Source organism: Stylophora pistillata, chromosome 9, assembly GCF_964205215.1.
Source record: "Stylophora pistillata chromosome 9, jaStyPist1.2, whole genome shotgun sequence".
NCBI classification, from domain to species: Eukaryota; Metazoa; Cnidaria; class Anthozoa; order Scleractinia; family Pocilloporidae; genus Stylophora; species Stylophora pistillata.
In genome coordinates, this window is record NC_142527.1 from 17,756,975 (window position 1) to 17,781,864 (window position 24,890).

Here is a 24,890-nt window from a genome sequence, read left to right on the forward strand (position 1 = left end):
TCTTAGCCGTCCTTTGCAAAACAACAATGTGAAATCACCAAAATTCTAAACGTGAGAGTGAATGGAATGCGGTCGGAATCTTTCTTTTGTGACGTTTGAAGTGCTGAATGTCGATCAATAAGTTGGGCGCGGTGGTAACAAGCTTGAACGACAGAATCAGAGTAACCACGTTTATCGAAAAACTGGTACATTTATTCTGATTTGTGGTGGAAATCAGAGTCATCACTACATAAACGACGAAGTCTTAGAAACTGAGAAAAAGGAATGGAATTCTTAACGTGAGATGGATGCGAAGACGAATACAACAAGTAATTATGCGAGTCTGTAGGTTTGTAATACACACTAGTGCATAAACCGTTGCCTTCAATTGAAACTTTGATGTCTAAAAAGGATAAAGAATTTTCAGAAATTTCCCAGGTATATTTCAGAGCCGGGTGAAAAGAATTGACTGCGGTTATGAATTGAGTCAGCTCCTCTCTGATAGAAAAGGTGGCGCCGATACAGTCGTCGATGTAGCGACCGTAGAGTTCAGGTTTGGAGCCGTTGTATTGGCTGAAAAACTGGTGTTCGACAAAACCTACAAAAAGATTGGCATAGCTAGGCCCCATTTTGGTACCCATGGCTACACCATTGGTTTGTTTGAAAAAGTTGTCCCCGAATGAAAAACAATTGAGTGTGAGCACTAGTTCGGCTACGCGTAGTAGTGTTTCAGATTTAGGTTCCTTAACAGTACGTTGATCAAAAAAATGTTTAAGGGCCAGAAGACCTTCGCCATTAGGAATGACAGTGTAAAGAGACGTAATATTTTAGAGCACAAGGACTCACGACGCAGAAGAAGACTTGGTAAATTTAGTGCCTCTAAGGCTGACGCATAGGAGTAGTGAGGAAGGATAATCTTAAGGGCTCTTTTCTGAGTAGACTCCAATCTATCACTTCGACATAAAGGAAGGGAGAAGTGCCAGACAATACACCCATATTCAAGGAGAGGTCTAATGAGAGTGACATAAACAGTAACAAGATCGGTTGTGCTCACATTAGAACATTTGAAAATACGGAGGATATAGAGTCGCTTGGCAGCTTTAGACACAATAGAATCTAAATGTGCATTCCAGCGAAGATCTGATTGAAGGGTTAAGCCCAGAACCTTGTGAGAGAAAACAGAATCAAGTGGCTTACTGTTAATGGTGAAAACTGGTAAAATTGGCTGTTCGCAGAAGAAACATATACGCATGATCTTACATTTAGATGGATTTAGACTCATTTTATTGTCGACAGCCTACTGGTGAATTGTGTCCAAATCAGACTGCAGACAAAAGGACTGGCCACGATTGAGTGTGTGCGCAGACAGGGTAATATCGTCGACATACTTATCTACCCAATTACAACCTAAGTGGGTAGAAGGACCCAAATCATTGAGTATTAACAAAAAGAGGATAGGTCCTAATTTAGTCCCCTGAGGAACTCCAGCAGTGATAAGAAGCCATGATGAAATAATGTCATTGATCTTTACAGCTTGTTGTCGTTTGGATTTATAGCTACAAATTCAGGAAATAAGAGCGGGGCGTACACCAAGATTAATTAACTTCCGCACAATAATAGTATGGTCAATACGTATGATGCATGATCCTCGCAGTAGATAGCGCTTTTTATGCAATAGCGAAAATCAAACCTGAAAAAAATCAGGCCTGTACGGGATTCGAACCACTGACCTCTGCGATACTAGTGCAGCGCTCTACCAATTGAGCTAACAACTGGGAGCAGGCCGTTAAGTTGATTCGTAATAAACCCGTGATGATAAATCAGATATGATGAATATATGAAGTTCATATATTTTGAACTGCGGTTATAGATACGTATGATGCACGATCATCGCAGCAGAGAGCGCTATTTATGCAATAGCGAAAATCAGACCTGAAAAACATCAGGCATTTTCGGGATTCGAACCTCTGACCTCTGCGATACTAGTGCAGCGCTCTACCAATTGAGCTAACAAGCCAACTGGGAGCAGGCGTTAAGTTGATTCGTAATAAACCCGTGATGATAAATCAGATATGATGAATATATGATTAGCTCAATTGGTAGAGCGCTGCACTAGTATCGCAGGGGTCAGTGGTTCGAATCCCACTAGTATCCCAGAGGTCAGTGGTTCGAATACGTATCTATAACCGCAGTTCAAAATATATGAACTTCATATATTCATCATAGTATGGTCAATGCTATCAAAGGCTTTGCTAAAGTCAAGGAAACGCCCATATAGGTAACGACCGGGCTTCTCAAGAGCTTTAAGCAAATGGTGTAAGGTCGACAAGGCAGAGGGATGTTAAAGAACCTTTTATAGAACCGAGCTGACGAAGGTCAATTTTCTTGCCAGAGTATGGGCGAGAGAAATAGGTCGAAGGTCGTTTTCAGACTGCACTGGACGAATTTTCGGAATAGGTGATATAAACGATTGTTTCCACGACTCTGGAAACAAACCAACCTCGAATGAGCGGTTGAACAACTCAGTAATAGGATATGCTAGCTCGTCAGAGAATTCTTTCCATACTCGGTTAAGAATACCATCTGGACCAGCAGCTTTAGAGACTTTAATACTTGCCAATTTGGACTTGACTTTATAAAGAGAAACAACAGGAAGCTGTACATATATAAAAAACTTAAAGAAAAATTACAAACGAAAGCCTAGCTACAAACCGTTCTCTGACGTCGATTTCACTAGAGAATCTTCTGAGAAGATGTTCTTCTTCTTCCTCTACAACGACTTGCACCGCGTATTGCTTAGCTTCTCCTTCGTTTGCGATCGGCTCGACACTTTCGTCGTATGCTGCAAGAACTATCCACTGAGGCGCTAGTCAACAACTCTGAGTCATCTCCTGATGAAACTTGCGAATTCGTTTTCTGAGCTCGGCATATTTCCTGATAATTTCTCTTGACGAAAAGTCTTTGAAGATAGTCGTGTTGAGAATCTGACGTCATGATGGGTTTAAGCCGCTGAAAATTGACGGCTCAACTGAAACCGAATTTCAGTAATGGCGGACGAAAATACAGTGATTTGCGCCTGAGAGAAATCGTGGTTAAGAGTACTTTTGTACCATTATTTTAACATCTATGTTTATTTCCAAGCCCAAGGTACTATTTGATATTGAAAAACAGTGGAAAGAAAAGGGGCTTTTTTCGTCCTAGTGACACTTTAATACGAAGAGGGTAAGATTGAATAAAGTTACACAACATGAGAAGAAGTATTTGTTGAATTGTTCGGTGAGAGCATATCAAAGGATAATTAAATTGAAGCATAGAGCAAGTCGGTATTTATCAATGTTTTCCTAGAAAGCTCGAGTTCACGCAGCGTCTAGTTTCAACCCTTTGCATACTAAGTGAACACATATGTCCAGATAATACCTTTACTACTTTTGATACTTGTTTCTTGTTGAACTTAAGACACAACATTATGTAAGTATGTAAATTGTGCCGGCTAGTTGATGTGACATCTATTGCAACCTAAAACGCCCCCAATGATTCCTGATTTTCATTGCAGTGAACCGTTCGTATGGCAACAAATCCCAAAGTCCAGCATTTTGCTCCAAGAGCAACACCAAAAACATGTCGATCTTTTAAGATAAAAACTTGCTAAAAAAATCAAAATTTTGCGTTCAAATCACACCTCAGGGCCAGATCTTGGAGTTTGGCAAGAAAATTCCTTCTCACCTAATCTAGCTTAATAATGCCGTCGTGAGGGCTTTAGTAGAGGGAAAATGGCTCGAAAAACACTTATATAAACGGCCAGAAAAGCGAGAAACCGAATCGATTTGAACGCATCCAAACACGAACTGTTGATCTACGTCATGTGACCGCAAGGTCTGAGCCCATGGTGTCTCAAAACCGCAAATATTGTAACGGATGCTCCATATAAGGACCAACAAAGGGAGGTTAAGTTTGTATCGCCAAATTACAACTGAAAAAATATGGTCTTTTTCCTTTTCAAAGGGTTAAGGTTACTTCCCACCTTCAGAGGCCGAAAAATTCGTTTTTTCTTTTATTGGACTAGATTGAAGTTACACATTTTACATAACGTTTACAAAAAGGAAACTTTTAAAATCTCAAAAAGCGTCCGACTCATTTAGGAAAACGTATTTTTAGATAAAAGTTAATAAATCAGGAGGATGTCATAATCTCGTACATGGCGAACCCCCTCGGTGAATATTCGCGGCAATTTCATGTTATTTGCATATTTTGTTTACATCGCGCACTTGACAAAATTCACACGTGAAAGTTCTCTGCTAGTGGAAAGTCTTTTCTCATGGATAAGAAACAGAAATCAAAATTAGAGAGGAGTCCCTGGGCAAAGAAAAAGAAAAAAACAGGTCCAGAAATGACACCATTTTGTCAGGAAAAAACCAGTCCTGGCACTCCTCTCCACGCTGGCATCCAAATGACGAACAAAGAAGTCGTCATCATATTTGCCGTACATAAGGTTAAACACGAAGTTTCCTTTCAATAAGCAAGTACCGGTCTTGATACAGAACATAGCCAATCGCCTCGAATCGTATGAAATCATGAATAAACCTACTCGAGGGAACTCATTTCAGCGATAAGGGTATTACTTAAGCTGTCTGTCGATTAGCTGATTTGCTTTTCAGCAGTTTCTCCAGCTTTACTTTTTTGCCGCGGGTTTTTTATTTGCCAATTTTGCCCATTACTCAACGTTCAACAGAGCGAGATAAAAAAACCTGACTGACACTTTTCCCGGGAAAATCTTGATGCATTGTCATTGACCCTAGGAGGTCCCGTCTTCCCATTGGTTCGCGGTTTCAGGAGGCAGAATAATCTCCTGGTGTGGCGCTAGTTGTTTACAAACCTTTAGGAGCTAAAATCTCGCATTTTATTTTGAGAGGAATACATCCACTTTGAGGTCTTTGAGCGAATTTATAGGGTATGTGGAATTAACCGATTTTCGTGAAATTTTTCCAAAACATTCCAGGGATAATGACGAACGAAAGCGTGTCAGGAAATTTTGATTTTTGAAATATTTTTCACGTTGTGTCCATTTACGCAACACGTTTCGCGTTTTTTTTAAGCTACTCCAACTTTGGATGCGGATATCTAGACAACCAAACAGAACCAATCAGTGACACACTTTGTTGATTGATGACTTGTGAATAAGACTGTGCAGCTATTTTGCTCGTGCAGCAAGATCCGACAGTCGATAAATTCAATTGAAAGGACCCTCGGTCGTTTCACGCCTTACCGGCTCCTGATACTCTCTAAACGAAAAAATAGCCTAAATTATATTTTTGACATAAACTGCATGTATTAAGCTTTCTTTTGAAGTATAGTTTGTTAGGGTTTTCTTGAAACTAGCGCGCGTACAAATTTTTTCCCGAAGGACACCCGCGAAGGTGAGAAGTAACTTTATAAGTGCCCCTGAGACGAAAATTGACCATATTATTTTGGGCTAATTTATTTACGGAATGTTGAATTGGGTCAAGTTAAAACCCTCTTGGTCATTAAAACAAACCTTCGACGACCAATATTTACCGTTTCACAGTTGTCCAAAAATCGTTCGCCATTCCTGAAGACATGTTCCAGCCGAGCCCGCAACCGTACAACAGAAAACGTCATGATGACGTCAGACTCAACAACCCCATGCTTTGCTTTGTCACAAAACTCTTTGTTCGCTGCACAGAGAATCACACATATTACTCTTTTGAGAACTACTTCGTTGTCAGTCGTGAAATGTCGACTTTCCCAGAAATCATCTGAAGCTTCTGAGGATAGTTTTGCGACGGCAAACGATGAATTTGTGCCATGAGAATAAAGGTAAAGACTGAACGGCACGGACTCCCCAAGTGATTTTTGTGCTTGCGCCGCTTTATCGCCTTCAAATTGTATTTTTGCTTGTCGTAAAGGATTTTCCCTTTCTGTAAGAGATGATCGGATGATATATAAAAACTTTCTTCAGCAATGGCTGAGTATGTATCAAGGCGGTTATTGGGAGTTTGTGAAAGCCATTTCTAAGTCAAGTCATCAATGTGTTCACCCCGATGCATTTGATCAATGATCTCATTAACCCTTTCCTGCGTGTTTTTTTTACTATTGGTTCTTTGAGAGGTTTGATGTGAACTCTGTTGTCGAGTTGCACTTTGGCGTCGTCTGTTTTTTCTGTCTTATTCATGCACGAGGACTGTGGTTGATTTGCTTATGTGAGGTTTAAAGCAGAGTTGTTTCAATTCTTCTAGAGCCGTGACCTCTTTGCGTTACAAACTATTTTTTTTACGGTTTCAGATACAGTAATCTCTGCAAGTTGTGTTATGACAATTTGCAAGTAGCTCTGAATTGCAATAGATGACTGAACCGGTGGACTTCAGTTTGAAATGAAACGGAAGTGGTTCTTTGTTTTATCCGTGAAAGTTGTATTGGAGGCGCATTCGTCTTGCGAATAAATCTCGCAAGAGTTGGCCTGATTTTGCATTCGTTTTTCACGCGTGTTGGGATGAATTTGAGACCCTTTGATAGCACGCTGACTTGGCTGTCAAATGGTTTATAGTTTGAAAGACTTTTTTAAGAATTTCTATCCTTCTCAGTTTCTTCAGCTGCAAACCTACATTTTAAAGTGTTTCTACACTCTACGTGTCGTAAGCTGTTTGTTCTGCTTTCGCTGATGTTAAAGCCAGCTTTTTTAGAGTCAGAAAACACACTTATATTTTCCATCTCTTTTGTTTAAAAGTGAGGTCTTTGAGGTCAGAAATCTCCTTTCTTAATTCGGTTATTTCATCATTTTTAACTCGTGAATTTCGCGCATACGCGGGAACGAGTTGTAGATATGAGGTCAAGAATGGCACTCGCTCGCTCGCTGGGTTGGTCGATTCCTGTAAACTTTTTTTTCGATTTTAGGCTTTTGAGTGCATTTGATAGTTTTTGGCGAGTAACAAACAAACGAAATGGCAACCTTTGTTGCTAAGAATAGTGGTGGGGTGAAAAAGAAGCCAAGATAATCTTAAAAGAGTTTAAAACTATACGTTTTTCATCCGTAAATTAAAGTTTGCCCAATCTCCGAATAAAATTTTGTCTCTTGCAATGTATACTTCATTTATGGCGTCAATGCTTCTATTTTTGAATGTATATATGCAGGAAAATGATTATTGTGTCCGAAAAAGAAAAAAAGAAAACAAAGAAGGGAAGTTAAGTGATAGGCGCGCATTAAGTTTTTACTCAAAAATGAAGATGAACGATAAAAATCGCTAAATATTTTCGTATGTAAGCAAATGGGCACGCGGGTCATATTTCAGAAGGAATATGCAAATTTGTCCGTGAGCAAGAAGATCTCAAGTTTCATGGAATCTGTCCATAGGAAGCAAGACGAAAATGACCAAGAACTATTTCGGGACGACAGTTTTATTCAAAACAGTTCTTGATTTGCTGTTATAAGCGAAAAACGTACAAATTTCTTACGTGTACAAAGCCCACCCGGTAAAATTCATCATGCTTAGATCGTTGTTTACTTGACTTCACGGCCAGAAAATTGCGTAGCGTTTTGTTGAAAATTCTGAAAAACTACGATTTAACGCAAAATCTTGCAATAAACTATACTTTTTGAACACATTGTTACTCGAACATAATATTTACCGGGATATGGAATCGTCAAATTGTCGCTAGGCCCTGCTTGAAGCCCGAAAGTTCGGTTTCCAATTTACGTTCACAATTCGCAAGGCTTTAGAGAATCGTATGTCGTTGACTTGAGAGCTAATCCTGTCACCTTTAACCTTGATATCCATTATTTTCCAAGGAGAGTATTATATAGCATTTCTACTATATATTGTGAGTTCCACAAGGTCTAACTCGATCGCAAAGGAACGAAAAATCCGACTTGAAAATTTTGAAGGTCGGCCGCGCGGACGCCATATTTTCAAATTTGATCATTTAACATGAACGCACAGAATGATGCCCCTCTAGTACCTTTTAAAGTCATCAAATATATGCGCAAACGACGGATTCTGATTGGTTTATTGCTCTCCAAGCTATAGAGGGAGTTTGGGGGACAAGAGTCTGCTTCTGAATAGGGGAGGTAGAGGGAAAAGTGTTCTCGCGCGAGTCAATCGCGCGGTTCGGGTGGTTAAGCAAAACGAAAAATTTACTTTCGCGCTGCGAATTTGATCCAACCACTCCTTCGTAACAGGGAAAGTTAGTATGATTGTGGAAGTACCACAAGGTCATTTATGGTATGACTCACTAGAAAGCACGAGCATAAAGAGAACGCAAATGTTACTGCGGTACTGTAGTAAGCGACTAGTAAGGTCAGCGATTGTCACCAATTTGCCAGGTGACCGCCCAACCACGAGGGAGGCCATGTTTATGTCGCATCACATGTATGATGTGTAGCTTTCCATCGATGCAACCCTCTGGCCATCTGCATTTTTAAAGGAGAACTTAAGTTGTTATCTGAAGATTAAAGTGTTGATCTTGCGAATAACAACGGTAGTATTTTTATCATCGAAACTCCTTCGGACTTAGCTAGTGCAACGTTGGGGGGCAGCCACAGCAACCTTTTGATAATCTTATGCATATATGCTTATCCTTATGTCCGAGTGTCCCATCCAGCGCATAAGCTTTTATATGCTTATCCCTATGCTTACATCGCAAGTAAATACCGAGCTTACATTAGTAGTTTTTCGATAAACAAAACAGCACCATTTTTTACTTTCTTTCCACAAACCTTTACAGTCAAATCTGGAACAGTGATTGTCTTACTCTGACTCCTACTCAGACATATTTTCTGTCTTTGAGGCCTAATTTAATTTTACATCATATTCCTCAAAACGTTCATTTACCAGTCCAACACTTCTTATAATGATTCATACCCTAGTATGGAAATCAAACATCAAATTCTCTTAACGATACACAAATTACATTGGCTTATCCAATTCACGAGTTGGCTCACAGAGCCTTTGATTATTTATAATGTTCACCGAATACTTCCCTTTGTGTAAAGTATTCGGCCAGATAGTTGTTAAAGGTAGATATTGATCAGCACAGATGTAAAAGTGACAAAACACGTAGACTTCTCTTTCGTCGAGATCGCACTGAAGACGGTTTTTTCTTGTCCCTTTGTTTTTTGAACGGTAGGCACTGAACCCGGCAGAATTCTCCACCACTTCGAGACTTGTATTGTTATTGATTCGTTTAACAGATTCTTCCTAATATACAACAAAATTGACTTCGTATCGTAAACCTACTAACTTCGTAAACGCAACCTCGTCTTCGTCTTCGTCTTCGTTTCGAAAAAGGACTGATCAAAGTCTAGTGTACACGCGATTGTGGTAGTCAATGTTCACGTGTCCATCAATCAACTAATAACTGTAAAAACAAAACAAGTATGTGGTTACAAAAGATTACGAAATTGTTCTTGCGTGGGGCGTCCCCATGTTTCCGACATATTTGTAAGGCTCCAACGCCCAGAAATACCACCAGCATGCTCTGCACGACTGCTACAGCCTTGATTTACGCATCGATGCCTTGTCATTTTTGTACATGTTTTCGTAAGAATAGAGTAAAACACTCTGTTAGGTTTTCTTGACATTTTGCCATGTGAGATTTTCGCGTTAACCCTTGACGTCACTTCCTCTGAGTCCTGCGATCAACTTCCGGAACATGGTCAAATTATGGCGGACGTAAAATCGCGAATTAAACGACCCAAAAACAGATACTTCTGGTGCTCGGACCAGATTGAAATTTGGCAGGCAGGGTAGGTGAAGGAGACAATGAAAAAAAAAATTGTACGAAAATTTAGATCCACGGAAGCGTTTCCATCGCGTTTTATTTTCGAGGCATTTATGCTTCGACGGGATTTGGCTCGCTCCGAACGTGTTGCTGAGAGACACGGTTCCAAATCCCGTCGAAGTCCGAATTTGCAACAGTAATATCCAATGACAATAACCGCGTTGAATTTTAGGACTGACAACTTTTTTTCCTTTTGTTTTATCTTATTCATTCCAGATGAGAATCCAGATGAGAATCCAGATGAGAATTATTTTATTGAAGGCACCTCATTGCGATTATATGCCGATTACACAACTGCTTGCGCCTCAGATACATCTCCTATTGTTTTACAATACATTATTAACTCAGATCTTCAAGTAGCGCGTACATGGCTCCAACATAATTATTTGCAAATCAATGCAACAAAGACCAAGCGATGGCCATTGGCCCAGTAAATTATAGATACAATATTAATCTATAAGATGATAATGTAGAGCTGACTGATAGTCTGAAGATTCTTGGTATCATTTTAGATGAAAGAATAACATTTAAGCCCTATATACAAGTACAACTTAAGAAGGCATGTGCTAAGGCAGCTGCCATGCGTAAGCTACGTAAGTTTATACCACAAGATGTTATGATTCGCCTTTACGAAGCATATGTACTACCCCACTTAGAGTATTGTAGCCCACTCCTGCTAGGAATAAGTAATGGACTCAAAAACAAGTTAGAGGACACTAATTGCTACATCCTAAGGACTATCCTAGGGTATTCAAGCTCAGTGTTTTATGATTTTCATCTTAATTTAGCTAAATTACAAAACTTAGAGACGCGGAGGCAATTCCAGTCATTAGTTATTTTATATAAATGTTTAACAGAACAGGGACCGGAATATCTTAGTAAGTTTTTTAACGTTTTAAATGTAAATTACAACCTAAGGGGGTCTGGCACACGCCTTAAGGTACCATCGTTCATCTTAGAATACATGCACAAGTCATGGTCATATTTAACTACTAAGCTTTGGAATGGTTTGCCTACTAGAGTTAGGGAATGTCCGGACTTGGCTGCCTTTAGGCACGCGTTGCATTCGTTTATGGCGAGGCTTTAACTCGATTATTAACAACTTTCGCTTATTAATTAGATAGTACATACAAATTTGATAATATATAGCTTTTCAATATTTTTATCTTTTGATATTAGTTCTTATTAGCTCATTATTTGTAATTAGTTTCCCGTTCATGTTTTAAACGAGCTATTAGCTCTTAGGTGATAGGTGGGTAAATAAAGTATTATTATTATTATTATTAAGGGATTATGATGCTCCTGATTTCCGTGATCACCTGGCAGGCCCGATTGACAAATTCGAAAAATTTTGCACAAAATGTTGCTTTGGAATGTGGAATTTCTGTATTACCAGCTGTGCGACTTTCGAAAATTGTATAAAACATTACAACTCAGGGTTAGAGAGGTGTGGAAATGACTGCCCTGGGTATCGCGTTGTGAAGAGCAAACCCTCTCTCCAGAGGGTTTTTGTCAAGAGGCGTAGACACCTTAAGAAGATACAGAAACCACAGAACCCTCTCAAAGGAATGAAACTTTGAAAATTCACATTTTCGCGAAAAAAATGCTATTTGTGCTATCCAAGGCTCAACTGAAGAATTTACATGTCTAAAGACTTGTAAAAACAAATTATCTACCGCATGAAGACATCTGTTTTGGAGGTTACGTTCGCAAGTAGAATTTTGAAGGTGGGATTATCGTAATACTTGGTTAACTTGCAACTTGTATTCGTTTAATATCAGAATTCTCCAAAACAACTTATTCGTTGTAAAACATTGGGCGAATTTTTTTTTTGTTTTATTACATTAGTTCACCTCCGTAAAGTCTCTACGAGTCTGTTGTATTTGGACATTTCTATCACAAATCACAACAGAAACTGAAGGAATATGAAGCCGCATTCTTCGGTGTAAGAGCGTTTAATCGTCAGTTTCCTGTTTTTTTTCCTTTTGTTTATTTTTACTACAGAATACGCTCAAATCTGCAGATATATTGAAAAATATCTCCTTCTCGTCTTCTCTGGAGCTGCCGATGGAAACTTCATGGAGAAATACAGCATCGTGATAAGGTACATGTTTCTTGACAAATGATCGATGTAAGATGGTTTCGTGTACTGACTCAGCGGACTTTAACATGTCGTAGATGACATAGAAATATAGCACGTATTGTCGGAGGATTGAACGAGGGTGAACAAATTAATTAAAGAACTAGCGATAAATCCCTTCCTTATCGGCTTTTAACAGGTTGTTGTTATTTAGTTTATTGCTACCTTTACATGTAAACACGTTAAAAATAAGTACAATTTTACTCTTTTTGGTTTTGTATCTGTATTACCTTTTGTCATCATCATTACTGTCATCAATGTTATCATTACTCTCACTATTATCGCCTGCGCTGACATTGCGTCCCTTTCTATATGCATCAACAAAAGGGTCCATAGTTTAATTTCATAGATACATATGTGGTCTTCCCACCAGAGTTCATTGCAAGATATTGCAAGATAGCAATTATTGGTTTTTCATCGAGACAAGACGAGGAAACCTGCAATATGGACTTGGCTTTTCCCCTCAACGAGTAAGGTTTGTTTTTATGATCTGATCCTTTCAACACCCAACTGAAATAAAGACGGTAAATGTATTTGTAAAGAAAATGCGGAGACGAGCATTTTTATTCCATTTTTTATTTCGATGGGTTTTACTAGGTTCAAAGAGACGAAGTAAGTAGGAAACAAATTTTGTTTCTATAATTAATGGATGTGACCGGCTATTTTATCTCCCTGTAGTTTTATGAAAGTTTTTTTTCTGCTGACCTCGTCAATGGCTATTGGTGACTTTTCAAAATAATCAAATTTTTACGCCATAGGTGTTGTAAGAAATGTAAGCAGTTTAGTATTGTAAATAATATATATGGAATACATATTACAAAGAAATAAATAAAAAATGAGCATCTGACATAAGATGAAAATTTAAAAATTAAGACTTTTTCGCTTTCCATTGGCATTTGCTTGTTCTAACTGTGGATTTTCATTTTCACTCTCCTTTTTTCTTCTTGCCCTCAAACATCTAGACCTACGATCGTTGCTTATAAAAGAATTCAGTGTACTTAGCAGATTAAGGAGGTTTCATAGCTATAACCCAGTACAAAATACATTCACGCTAAAATCTGGGGCTTTTCACGCTTACGAACATAAATGCAGGAAAAAGTTTCTCATTCTCAAGTAAAATATCGCTGTTCACGCTCAATCAAATAGAAGAAAATTCCTGGATTGATATTTTCCCCGTTTGTGACCTGTAACTGACGCTTTCTCTAAACAAGTTTTAACACCAATTTGATGTTTTATCTCTGAACCTCAAAACCTCACACACCATACTGAAAATGTCAGAGGATTTACTGACAGCCGGTAACGATGAAATGAGCCGAAAATAATTCCAGATAATCTATATTCATATTCAAGAAATTTTTCCTTCACTTCCACGTCAAAAGACAACTTCTCCATCGAGTGGTTCCTTTAATCGTGAATAAATATGATTAAAACCACATTTCATGACAAAATAAAAGAATTATACTCGCCTCACACAAAAAACGCGTAGGAAACCCTCTTTTAACAGATTTATTATGATTTCAATGCTAGTCTCGTTCTCACGCCTGTAGTGACATGTTGAATCAAATGAACTGCTTTTTTCTTTTCACCGGTGAATGAATATCTGCAACGTTTTCTGTGTTTATCCAGCTCTTGTAAGTGACACTTTAAGATTGCTTTTCCCGCACACTCATAGATTTTGTTTATTTTACTATACTGAGCCAAACAGTAATTTCCTTGAATATTGGACGTACGTCGGCAACAAAAGAAGAAAACAATGGCTTCTAATTACAACTAACATGACTTGGCAGTCCTGTCGCAACCTTTGAACATTTCATTAAAAAGCCATTTTATCTCTTAAGTGCATGATCCTAATATAAAATGGCACTCAGAAAATAATTCGACCGAATCAGAAATAAAGTTTGTCGGGTCATCTCGTTTTGACATTTGTTTTTCCTGCAAGACATTTGGCTCCAATATCTAGACAGGTCAGTTGACATTTGGGAAGGGCACTGATAAAAGAAACCATCCAATTGTTTTTAGAATTACTTAAGCTGTGAAATATTTCATTTGCATAATGTATCTCATCATGAACGTTTTATGTTCGAAGGTAATTGTCGCTGGTGTTTGCCGATTTAACATTTACACCCTTAAAGCAAACTAATCCGCTTTTTTCAGCGAAGAAAAGGAAAACTGGATGAAGCAGCGAAATTAAGCAGAAACAGGTATCCTTTTTCTTGTATTACAAACCAAGTTATGTTATAGAGTTTCCACTTCTTACCATTACGATACGCTGAAGTTTAACATTTGCTACCGAGACACAGTTATGCAACGGTCGAAAAACAAAAACGATTCAACGATTCGATCTTCAACCTCACCTACTGCGACATTTTCCTTTTATTCGAGTATATGCTGATTTAAAAAAAAATCTTAGGTATACAAAAATAAAAACAGCAATGCATTAGAATGAGCGGCCGACTTAAAAGATAACAATTTCAGCCTCTCCTATGGTTATTCTTTCTTAAATGATAGACTGAGAAAAAAATGATTAGCTGACTGTGGCCATGTTTTGGTTCTTAAGCTAAATGTCTACATTTTCCTTTCTTAAAGGTTTCCCTTGCTCTTGGTTGCTATTTGTATCTACTGTTAGAGAAAGTAAACTGAAAAAAGCTGAAACATCTCACTAAGCAAAAACTGAAACTCTTCAAAGTGACACTGACAACACCGGTCTAATTTTCTTTCTTAAGTTTCGGTAAAAGTGATATCATGTGGCGTCTCTAAAAAAAAAAGGAAGTAACCTCTCTACTAATTAAGAAATGTAGGTTTTATGATTATGTTCAAATTATTTGAAAATATGTCAGGAAGATTATTAGATATTCGTCCCCTGCTGTTTATCGAAGGCTACTCTGCCTTTTCGTTAAGATTAATCTGTGTAGCAGCTGTGTACGGAGGAAGGGAAGGAGGGGTGGAATTGGTTAGAATTGCGAAGAAATGCGGGGAAAACGGATATACAGAGGAACATCTCAGGAACCATTCACTTTCCCACTTTTCCAGTTCCCTTCTTCACCTTACTGCCACCCATTACCCCCACCCCCCCCCCCTTTTACTGTTCTTTCCCTGTTTATACCCGATTGGATGGATCCTAGCAATTGATTTGTCTACAGTTCATTTGACGGAGAGCTAACTAAGACACGAAAATAAGAAACATAGCATATAGCAGTGGCAATTTTGCAGAGAAATTAATTGGCTGGTTAGTTTACGTTGTAAACATGATTATCACGTTCCCTACCTGTATGTCAGGAAGTGATAGATTTATTAGATATTCTTCCTGTTTAGCGAAGGCTGCTTCGCCTTTGTTGGTTAGTTTGCGCTGTAAACACGATTATCACGTCCCTAAACTTTATGTCACGAAGTGATAGATTTCTTAGATATTCGTCCTGTTTATGCTGTAAACATGATAATCACGTCCCCTACCTTTATTCTCTCGAAGTTTTCTTCGGCATTGAGTTAATTTTTTTTTAACCAAATAAACCGTGTTCCGTTTTTAATTAGTTAGGTATTATTGCTTCATTGGTTTAATTTGTGATCGTAGGGTAACTGACACATAACATAAACTTTTGGTAGAATAGGATATTATGAACGAGTTTCATTTAGTTAATTCTTTTTCAAACCAATGCAAAACAATTTATCGTAAAAAAAGTTGGAAGAAAAGAAGATCAAAGAAGGTGATAATTAGTTGCTAAATCATTGGATTAAATTTCTTCGCCTCAAAGTGCGACTAATCTGTAAAAAGTTAATTATTTTGTCTCAGGAAAAGAACTCGATAAACCAAACGATTTCAGCCTTGACCACCCATCGAGCAACGACGGAAGTTTTGTTTTCATCATATTAAAAAAGTAACGACAAGAACAAAACTTCTGCACAGAAGAGACAAATTATTTACATAATGCATCAAACGTCCTCAAGTGAGAAACAGCCATCTTGAATAAGTTACATTAATTTCCATTTTTCCAGCCTTCGTATGCAGTTGCCTCTTCATCTTTTTGAGTGCTTTATATTCTTTTTTTTTTTACACTTCATTCATGCAGTTGCTACTGTGAAGTACAAGCCTATAATTACATTAGTTATGTTTGGTTAATGTAAGTCCAGTAGGTGCACTTCTTTATTTCAATGCAACAGAAACGAAGGTTGTGGAAATGTTAGTTTAAACGCACCAACATGTAAGTAAGGATTGACTTTGTTCTTTTAAGTCATGAGCTGATTTGAGTAAGATTCATCGCTCCATCAATGTATGGTATGTACCATGAGGTGAGTCTGGTTCACAGTTTGTCCTCATCGGCAAGAAATTCGAATAAAAATGGCAGGGCTTGTGACGAAAAACTCCGCCACATTATATTAACTGCCTATCTCCTATTTGTCTTAGGACATATCTCATTGATTTGCGCTCATCACAAGGAAGGCGAAGTCGTCTTTAATTTTAATTTTCTTTTTAAAATGGCAGCTTGTATCTCTGCTTATAAATCAGGATTTTTGTCACGATTATGACAAAAGTCTCGCAAGTGATAAGCTGGTCATAGTTCTTTCTGTGAAAGTCATAATTTTCGAACTCCTGTGTTTTAATCTCCAACACGTCGTTACAACCAGAAAGCTGCGGGGAAAAAAGCTCTATTCGCTTTTCAAGTTCCTAATTTCATTTTCGATGGTAGGTTTTTCCACCATCAACGGCTGAATACATGTTCAAAGGCATAGAAATATAAAAGCATCTTGCACTCATTAATTTCCTTCACCGTAGCGACTTCAAACTTTTGGTGATTTTGCTAGCGTGACAGCCGAATTATACGCTGTGACTGTTATCGCATATTTTCTGAAAGTCACTGAGTGTCACCAGCATCGCTCAATGCAAAGACCCTACAACCGATCGGTACATTTGCTATCATCCTCTCTGTAATGATTACGGTATGTAGTCTTCCAATACAATTTGCTTTCCTGAAACCTCTTCCGAACTTCTTTATATCAGTCCTTTTCTGCTCCAACGCGTTCTAGTTCGTCTGTTATTGGGAGAAGCCTTTTCCGAGCTTCTTTACGTAAGTCCTTTCTTGTTCCCACGCGTTCTAGCTCGTCTGCAGTATAGTCTAGACCCCGCAATGATTTCCACTGTGTGGCCTCTTGAACTTCTAGTACCCTCTTTATGGTGGATTTACTTATCGATTGAAATTCAGGTTCTTCGCAATGGTCCATGTGTTGATTAATAATGGTGCACTTGGCTACTGTGCGTACCACTTTGGGCATGACAAACTCCTCACCGCTCTCAAGTTTGATTGTGCAAGTACCATAAGCGACGTCTTGAGTCACTGGTCACGGTGTATTTAATATTTGCTGCTATCGCAGGTTACGCAAATAAAATCGTGTAGTTTGGTTCGGAAATTTTCATACAGATTTGAATAGCTTAAGCTTTCTAAACTCAAATATAAAATAACTAGACTCATAGCTGCGTGAACTCGGGCTTTCTAAGAAAACATTGATAAATACCGACTTGCTCTATACTTCAATTTAATTATCCTTTGATATACTCTCACAGATCAATTCAACAAATACTTCTTCTTCAAATAATTCAACTAATATCTTCTCGAAGATATTAGTTCAACAGAGCTACTCTGAAAATTGTAGTCGAAATAAAGTATATGTATGTATGTATTCTTCTCATATTGTGTAACTTTATTTAATCTTACCCTCTTCGTATATTATTAAGCTTACAAACATTCTTTGTAACTCTTCTAGCCTTCCCATGACGTAGCCAAGTGGACTTTGGTATGCTTGGCCATGGACGAATACGCTCCTCATGAAACAAATTCCTTCAGTTTTCTACCCTTTCTTCTGAGACGTTTCAGAATTGCTTCTGGTATTTCTACTGGGTTCTCGATCGCGTCTAAATACACGGTTGTGTTTACATGTAAACATAATATGAGATAACTCGTTTGAGTAGCAAGTTTCGCTTGATATTTCTCGATAGAAGGATCACTCGTAAATTGATCTCTTGTAAAGTTCGCGGACCGACCCGTTCCCAAAACGCTCCACAAGTTTTAGTGTGGGTCTACCGCGAACGGTGTGTGACTTTGTATGTATATTGAACGTAATAGCCATCGAATTTCTTTCGCGTACATCAAGCAAGGAATTGTCCAAGAAGGCAGCCATTGCTTTAAACCATGCGCTCTAGGGCTCATTCTACGCATGCGCTTAGACTTCACGCATGCGCTGTAGTGGAACTGCGTTTTGTGACTGAAGGCAAAAAATAAAAGAGAGAAAAAAAACGCGAAGCCGAATTTATACCTCGGGCGTTTCCTTCGGAAGTAACAAAAACAGTTTTTTTTAAAAAGATTTTCTCATTAAACGTTGACCGAGCGCTAATCAGTATGATATTCGATACGTTGTTGTTCACCTCTTTCATCACGAGACAGAATAATCCACCAGAATTCAACCGTTTAAAATGTTAAGAGTATCACTTGGTGTGTTCTAAAGGCTCTGTCCTACTATCTTTTCAACTTAAAGGGTTAAAATCTAAGGTGTTTCCTTAATACTTTTCAGGGTAATTTATGCATTTACCTAATACAAAAAAATTCCTTATTGAAAAATGAAAACGTCCACCAAAGTATATGCTACGGACTGTAAATGTGTCAAAGCAAACTTTAGACGGCCGTCTGGCTGCTGTGTTTTTTGCGTCAAATTTGCATAAGTTTCATTTTTTCTGAGACATTCTCAATGTGAAAATCAATTTCGTGAACTTTATTTATTAAACTTGTTTTGTCAAACTAAACCGCCACATCATGACGCTGTCTTGCCACAGGAATGAAAATGTCCTCAAGAGCTGAAACTTTCTTCTTCACCGCAGCAGTTCTAAAATCCACGTAGCAGTTCCAAATTCACCAAGATCTCTTCTTGTTTAGATTAAGCTACCTAAACGCGGAAAAAGTATATTCTAATGTGATAGACGCCGAAGCGTGTTCGAGACATTGAATTTAACACCATTTAAATTAACACAGTTTGTAGGCAATTAATTTCAGGTGCTATTTAGCCACAAAACCAATCAAACTAAAGGAAAAAAACCAATTCAACGGCTGAAATGGTCTTCAAAAAATGAAGTGTCACTGAAATGGAATTGTCGGAAAATTTGAATAGGAGACACAGTGGCAAAATGACCGCGGAATTTTTTTTAAGACGTGATTTATTACTGCTTCACAGTTAAACTTTAAATGCAACCTTAAATTTACATGTACAAGGAAAAAGTAAAAATGCGAAACACAATGCGGTTGAACATATCATCTATGCAGGGACCAGACCCAAAAGCAACTAAAAGAGAGGTACGAGGAAACTCAAACGCTAGACAGATTAGTTACAAAACAGATAAGTTAGAAAGGCGAATGACTAATACCGTTGTACGCCGGTTTGTAATAATGTTATTTCCGCGCAGAGCCAATGCCGGGATTTTTAACCCCACTACAAAAATTTTACATCAAAGTTTTATCGTGATATTTGACGATTTTTTATTCTAACTTAGTCATGATGACTCAAATTTATTTCCACGATAGAGTTTAAAGAAGACATGTGGGCATGGGTTTCAAATGGTCTTTCAAAATCAAAATATATGTCTTAAATTTAGAACAGACTGAGACACTTACTTGATGTCTTAGGCTTGTAGATGCCTTTGCCACTTGAGTCATCCTAAGTAGCCTTTCAGTTCAACAAGAAGCAAATTACATCCGAAAAAACAAGGAAATATATTTTTTTCAAGTGTTCTACAATTTCAATGTGCCGAGGGTCGACGTTTTACCCACGGCATTGGTTTATCTTCCGTGTGTCGATAACACTTTCAGATGATGGATGGGTCCATAGACGCATAAGGCCGGTAGTCTTGGTAACGGGAGCATATTAAAATTAACAAGGTTCGAGGTCCTTCAACTGACATAAATTGGTGCATTTTGTATTGGCGTAGACCGGGGGCGTTTTACGGAAACCCAGGGGGCTAGCTATTTGGTAAGCGTATGGTTTGCTTTATGACAAAACGCCTTGTTAATTAGACAAAATGTACTCACTTCGCTTCGTGGAATAGTGTTTATAACAGGCCATAAATATTACCCTTGACGTCAACCAGATTCGTTTGATGAATTTAAATGAATAGGTGGAACTTCTGTTTTCGTCTTTTAATCACGAAACGTTAAAAGCCAAAGTCTCAGTATTTTTTTTTTTTTTCAGCTGTAACCTAAGATTCTGCCGTGGTTAAAAGAGTAAAAAATCACTGACAACCAAACGTGATGAACTGCGATCCTAACATGATTTTTTCCCTTTCTTAATGCTGACCCAACTAAATTACGGCAAAACGACAGAAAAATTTTCTTACTTCCATTCTAAATTGTAAAATGCAAATTTTTAGGTTCAGTGAGAACATTTAATATAATTAAAAGATAAAACTAGCCGTTTAATCCACATTTTCCGAAATCCGACTGAGCACTCTTACAAAACAATTAGTAGACACAGCAGGGAAGAAGTGTTCATTTTGAACCTTCTATAATGGTGACCACAGTAACTGCAACTCATCCTAAAAATGAGCATAGCGTCGGCTTACCGATTTTAGAAAAGGGTAATTCTACTTGTGCAGAAAGTGAAAGCGAGGATTAAGACTACTTCAACAGATATGAATTAATTTGAGTTGTAAGTACTCGATAATGGTTTCCGCCATTAACAACTGGTTCATGCCTTTAAGGATGCATTATCATTAAAGCTGTAAACTCAAATGTTGTGAGAGATGGAAGGAGGCCAGGCAGTGACTCGCACAATTCTTGCCCTTAAGTATGGTTGTGCCTTGTAAAAATACTGCGATATTTTGCATACAGAAGTTCTACCAAAGCTAAAAGCATGCTTTAATAGATTTCGTACTGATTATTCATTCATGAAATGTATAATGCTGACTGGAAGGTGTGAGGAGTAACACTTGAGCCTGACTTTGGTTCTACTCTCGCGTTGCCGTTGGTCGATGTTTATAGCCGCTACCTGTTCTTAAACCCTTTACCCGATGAGAAAAAAAATCATTAGTCTAATTTGACAGCGGGTATACTTCCTATTCTTTTGGCGCCAGATGTTGTTTTATATTTCGCTTTGGTTTCTCATTATCCATTCAGATTGGTTCCGACAGATAATAAATAAGATTAATTGAAATAAGTAAATGAATAAATACAAATATTTCAACGAATTTTGTCACAATTCACAATCGCATGGGTAAAATACTGACCAAATTTCTTCAGTACGCCGACACGCATACAACTCATTTTGTGGCTTATGCCTTGTTGTTTTTGTTCTTCTCTATGGAGTCTGGTTTGAGCGGGCTCTAGAGTTCCTTTTTCGAGTAAGTGTTGTTCTCCGTTTTACACATTATCTTTTATGAGAGTTTTTAAAATTCTGAATCTTAAACGACAAGGTAGGATAGCTTGGAGATTAAATACATACGTGTGCTTCTTTCCGTAAATAATCTCTCTCAAGTTGTTTTTAACTGATGGCACCTGAACTCTTGGGAATAGTCCCAAATGTATCTCACATTTGCTTGAATTTGTATGCTGCACACAAACTGTAGCGAATAGACCCCGCATAATATATCCATGCCTGCGAGCGAATTTACAACAGAGGGGTGGTTATTTCTACATCACGTTAGGATCTCCGAGATTGAACGAGATCTAGAGGATATACAGACGAAAAAATGCATGCATCAGATTGAAACTAATTCGTCTTTAAAATGAGTGTTTAATCTCTCGATTTTACTTCTCAAGATTCTGCCAATAAGAAAAATCGACATCGTACTCAGCATCGGGTGATCGACTTATCAAAATGGTAGTTAACTCTTCGATGAATGACAGCTTCACAAATGAGGCGCAAGAAACCCAGCTTAAATGGCTAAATGCTGTGCAGTACACGATGTTCGCAACGATCTTTGTGTTCAGCGTAATTGGGAACACTCTGGTCTGTCTCGTCATTGTACGAACTCCGCGCATGCGCACCACACGTAACTTTCTACTGGTAAACCTTGCCGTGGCTGACCTGACAGTCGCAATGCTTTGCATTCCCTTTGAAGTAGTTTTGAAGTTGACCTACCCTCGCTGGCCCCTGGGACCGGTAATGTGCAAGATACTATGGCCTACCATGACGTCAGTGACCACGTGCTCCTCGGCTACCCTCGTCGCCATCAGTTACGACAGGTAATATACACATATCGACACTAGAAAAATTAACATTTAATTGAGTTATATCACTTTTATGGTCAGATCGAGTTCTCTGGTTGAACGAGAAAGCAAACAACAAATTCCTTTAATAAACAGATTTTGTGTGGAAAAGGGTCCGAAGGTTTCATTCCTCTTTGTAATTGAATTCAATTACAAAGTGTATGACGTCTTTTTCGATCACGTCGGCATTAAAAGTAGATGATTTACTTTTATTTCTGGATGTTCATTTGTATATAGAGTCAAATGATTTCCAGGCTCGAAGGAAACATTATAATGTCTATTGATAAGGATAAAACTTTTCTTGTACTCTCAGCTGGTTTTTTTTTTTTTTTTTTTTTTTTTTTTTTTTTTTTTTTTTTTAATTTATTGGCATTCTACTGAGTTACAAAAGTAATAAACGAGAAGTTACACGTACAAAAAAATTGCCAAAAGGGAGTAACGAACGGGACGTGAGTACCCATGCAAGGAAACTCCCTACAGAATAAAAAATAAATAAATATTACAAAGTTTTAAGTCAGTGCGAATGAGTTCTATGGCAGGAACAGTCTATAAACACTGACCAGGTACACGGTTGGTCAATATCGAAAACATTTGCTAATAAATTAAAATAGTGATTAGTGACAAAGTTCTTAAAGGATGAAAGAGTACCTAAGGAAGACGGAGGAGCTACTTTACACATAATATTCCACAGTTTTGTAATTCTATTAAAATATGAGGCCTTAAATAAAGATGTTTTACAGGACTGAGTTTTCAGCAGTAATTCCGGATTAAAACAGTTTCTTGTGCGGTTGTGGGGAACAAAATTAACAAAGTTGTTAACGTCAATAGGCGATATTCCGTACAGACAGTTATAAAAAAATATTAAGTCTTTGATCTCTCGGTCATAACAAAGAGGCAACATATTCAACTTAATTAAGCGTTCTTTGTAAGAGGATTCGTGCAGTCTTTCCTTTAATATCCATCTGGTTGCTCTGCGCTGCACGCGTTCTATTTTAAGCTTTAAGTATATGTGATGCGGTGACCAGACAACGGTGGCATAAGACAGTTGAGATTTCACAATGGATAAGTAGAGTGATCGACGGACATTTGCGTCGGGTAAGAGAGGGCAAGTTCTTTTCAGGAGACCCAAGAGCTTATTTGCTTTACTCACTATATTTTGAATATGTGGGTTCCAACTCAGGGTGTCGGTGACTGTGACACCAAGGTCTTTCTCCTCTTTAACCTTAAGCAGATCTGTTGAACCAAGTTTATAGTTGAAGCAAATTGGATGTTTCTTTCTGGTAATAGATGACACTTTACATTTGGATACATTGAATTTGAGGTTGTTTCTAGTACTCCAGCTGTCCAAGAAGAATAGTGCTTGCTGTAGATGTTGAGCGTCGTCCTTAATAGCTTATGATATTACTGGTATCAAAACATGCTAAATTGGATCGGATGCATCCATAGAGTTTGTTGAGCCAGCGTGAATATCATGCTGTATCTTAGCAATTTCCATTTCTCAATAGGTTCCGAGCCGTTGTTCATCCGTGGAAACCTCGTTTTACTTCATTACAAACAGCCATTATTATAGCTACCACGTGGTCTGTTTCCTATGTGCTTGTCATACCCTATCTACTGGTTCTGTCAATCAAGGATAAGTACTGTGGAGAAGTGTGGCCAGGTGATGCAGCGAGGCATGCTTATACTTTGGGGTTGTTCGTCATTCAGTTTGTTGTTCCTATCTTCATCATCGCCTTTGCTTACACCAAGGTAGTATTAAAGCTACGGGATCAAGCTGCACGTTTTGCGGAGAGGAAGAAAGACCGAGACATCGCCACCCCAGAAATTACTCGAGCAGGTCCATCAAGCAGCTTTCTGTCTGTTGACGTCAGCGATGTGAACTCGCTTTCTGGATCACCGCTGCCCAACAAGAAATTTACGATCAGGCTAAACCAACTTGTCTTGTCTCCCAAAAGTCCCAGAACTGGTCAAAGTAGTGCTATTCAGCGGCTTGAACGGAACACAAAAATAGTCAAGATGCTGGTGACAGTGGTTCTCCTATATGTGATTTGCATGCTCCCAAATCAAGTGGTGTGGCTGTGGATCGAGTTTGGTTCTGGGCAGAACTCACCCTATATTAGAGTACTTCTAGGGCTAGGAAGCTCCATGGTGTATGTGAATAGCTCAGTAAATCCGATTCTCTATGCTGGAATGAATGAGGAATTTCGAAGAGGTTTCATTGGCCTCCTGCGATGCCGATGTAAGCGTCCTATGAACAAATGACTTTGATGGAAATAAGCTCTTTAAGAGACGGTTAGATCAACTTGTGCTACACTTGAACTGGTGAGAGTTCCTTGGTAAGGTTTCCCATGCCAAGAATACTTGGCCGGGTACATTAGAAAAGTATGACTTTTTTTCGTCTTAAGAAGATTCCTTGTTCAAAAACTGACTTTTTAGGTGATTAATCAGAGAGAAAATGTGATGAGCTTAGATTAATCTATAAAATACTAACTTTGGAAATTTAAAAAGGTTTCTAAGCATTTGTTACCCCGTAAAGTTGTTCGTGTAAGGTTTTGCTAACAAGCTTCTTGTGCTGATGCATATGGCGAACCACTCATTTCTTCTTGAAAAGGGATTTTGCCACGGAATAAAGCTGCCATCATGAATGCGGCTTTATGGTTGTTCAAAGTTGTTCAACTCCAAAGACAAAACAACTTCGCCAGTAATGATTGTTTCGTTAAAACAATAAACTATAAACTTGA

General features: G+C 38.3%; 1 protein-coding gene and 1 long non-coding RNA gene across 5 annotated transcripts; one reads left to right on the forward strand and one right to left on the reverse strand.

Moving 5' to 3' along the window:
* Window positions 1-13,960: 13,960 nt before the first annotated feature.
* On the forward strand, window positions 13,961-24,890 carry LOC111322303 (RYamide receptor). 4 transcript variants are annotated; one of them, XM_022925381.2, is made up of 3 exons: window positions 13,961-14,112; window positions 21,700-22,125; window positions 23,655-24,890. In XM_022925381.2, the coding sequence occupies exons 2-3, from the start codon at window positions 21,758-21,760 to the stop codon at window positions 24,409-24,411; spliced, it is 1,125 nt and encodes a 374-aa protein (XP_022781116.2). In that variant the 5' UTR covers window positions 13,961-14,112; window positions 21,700-21,757; the 3' UTR covers window positions 24,412-24,890. The 4 variants fall into 4 exon arrangements, with proteins under 4 accessions (XP_022781116.2, XP_022781115.2, XP_088589660.1 ...); XM_022925380.2 differs by lacking the exon at window positions 13,961-14,112 and adding an exon at window positions 18,832-19,242; XM_088733534.1 differs by lacking the exon at window positions 13,961-14,112 and adding an exon at window positions 19,802-21,281.
* LOC111322307 (uncharacterized) lies at window positions 17,576-19,756 on the reverse strand. The gene is made up of 2 exons (XR_002694051.2): window positions 19,561-19,756; window positions 17,576-18,838 (listed from the first exon to the last, which is right to left on the reverse strand). It is a non-coding gene; the product is annotated as an uncharacterized LOC111322307 (long non-coding RNA).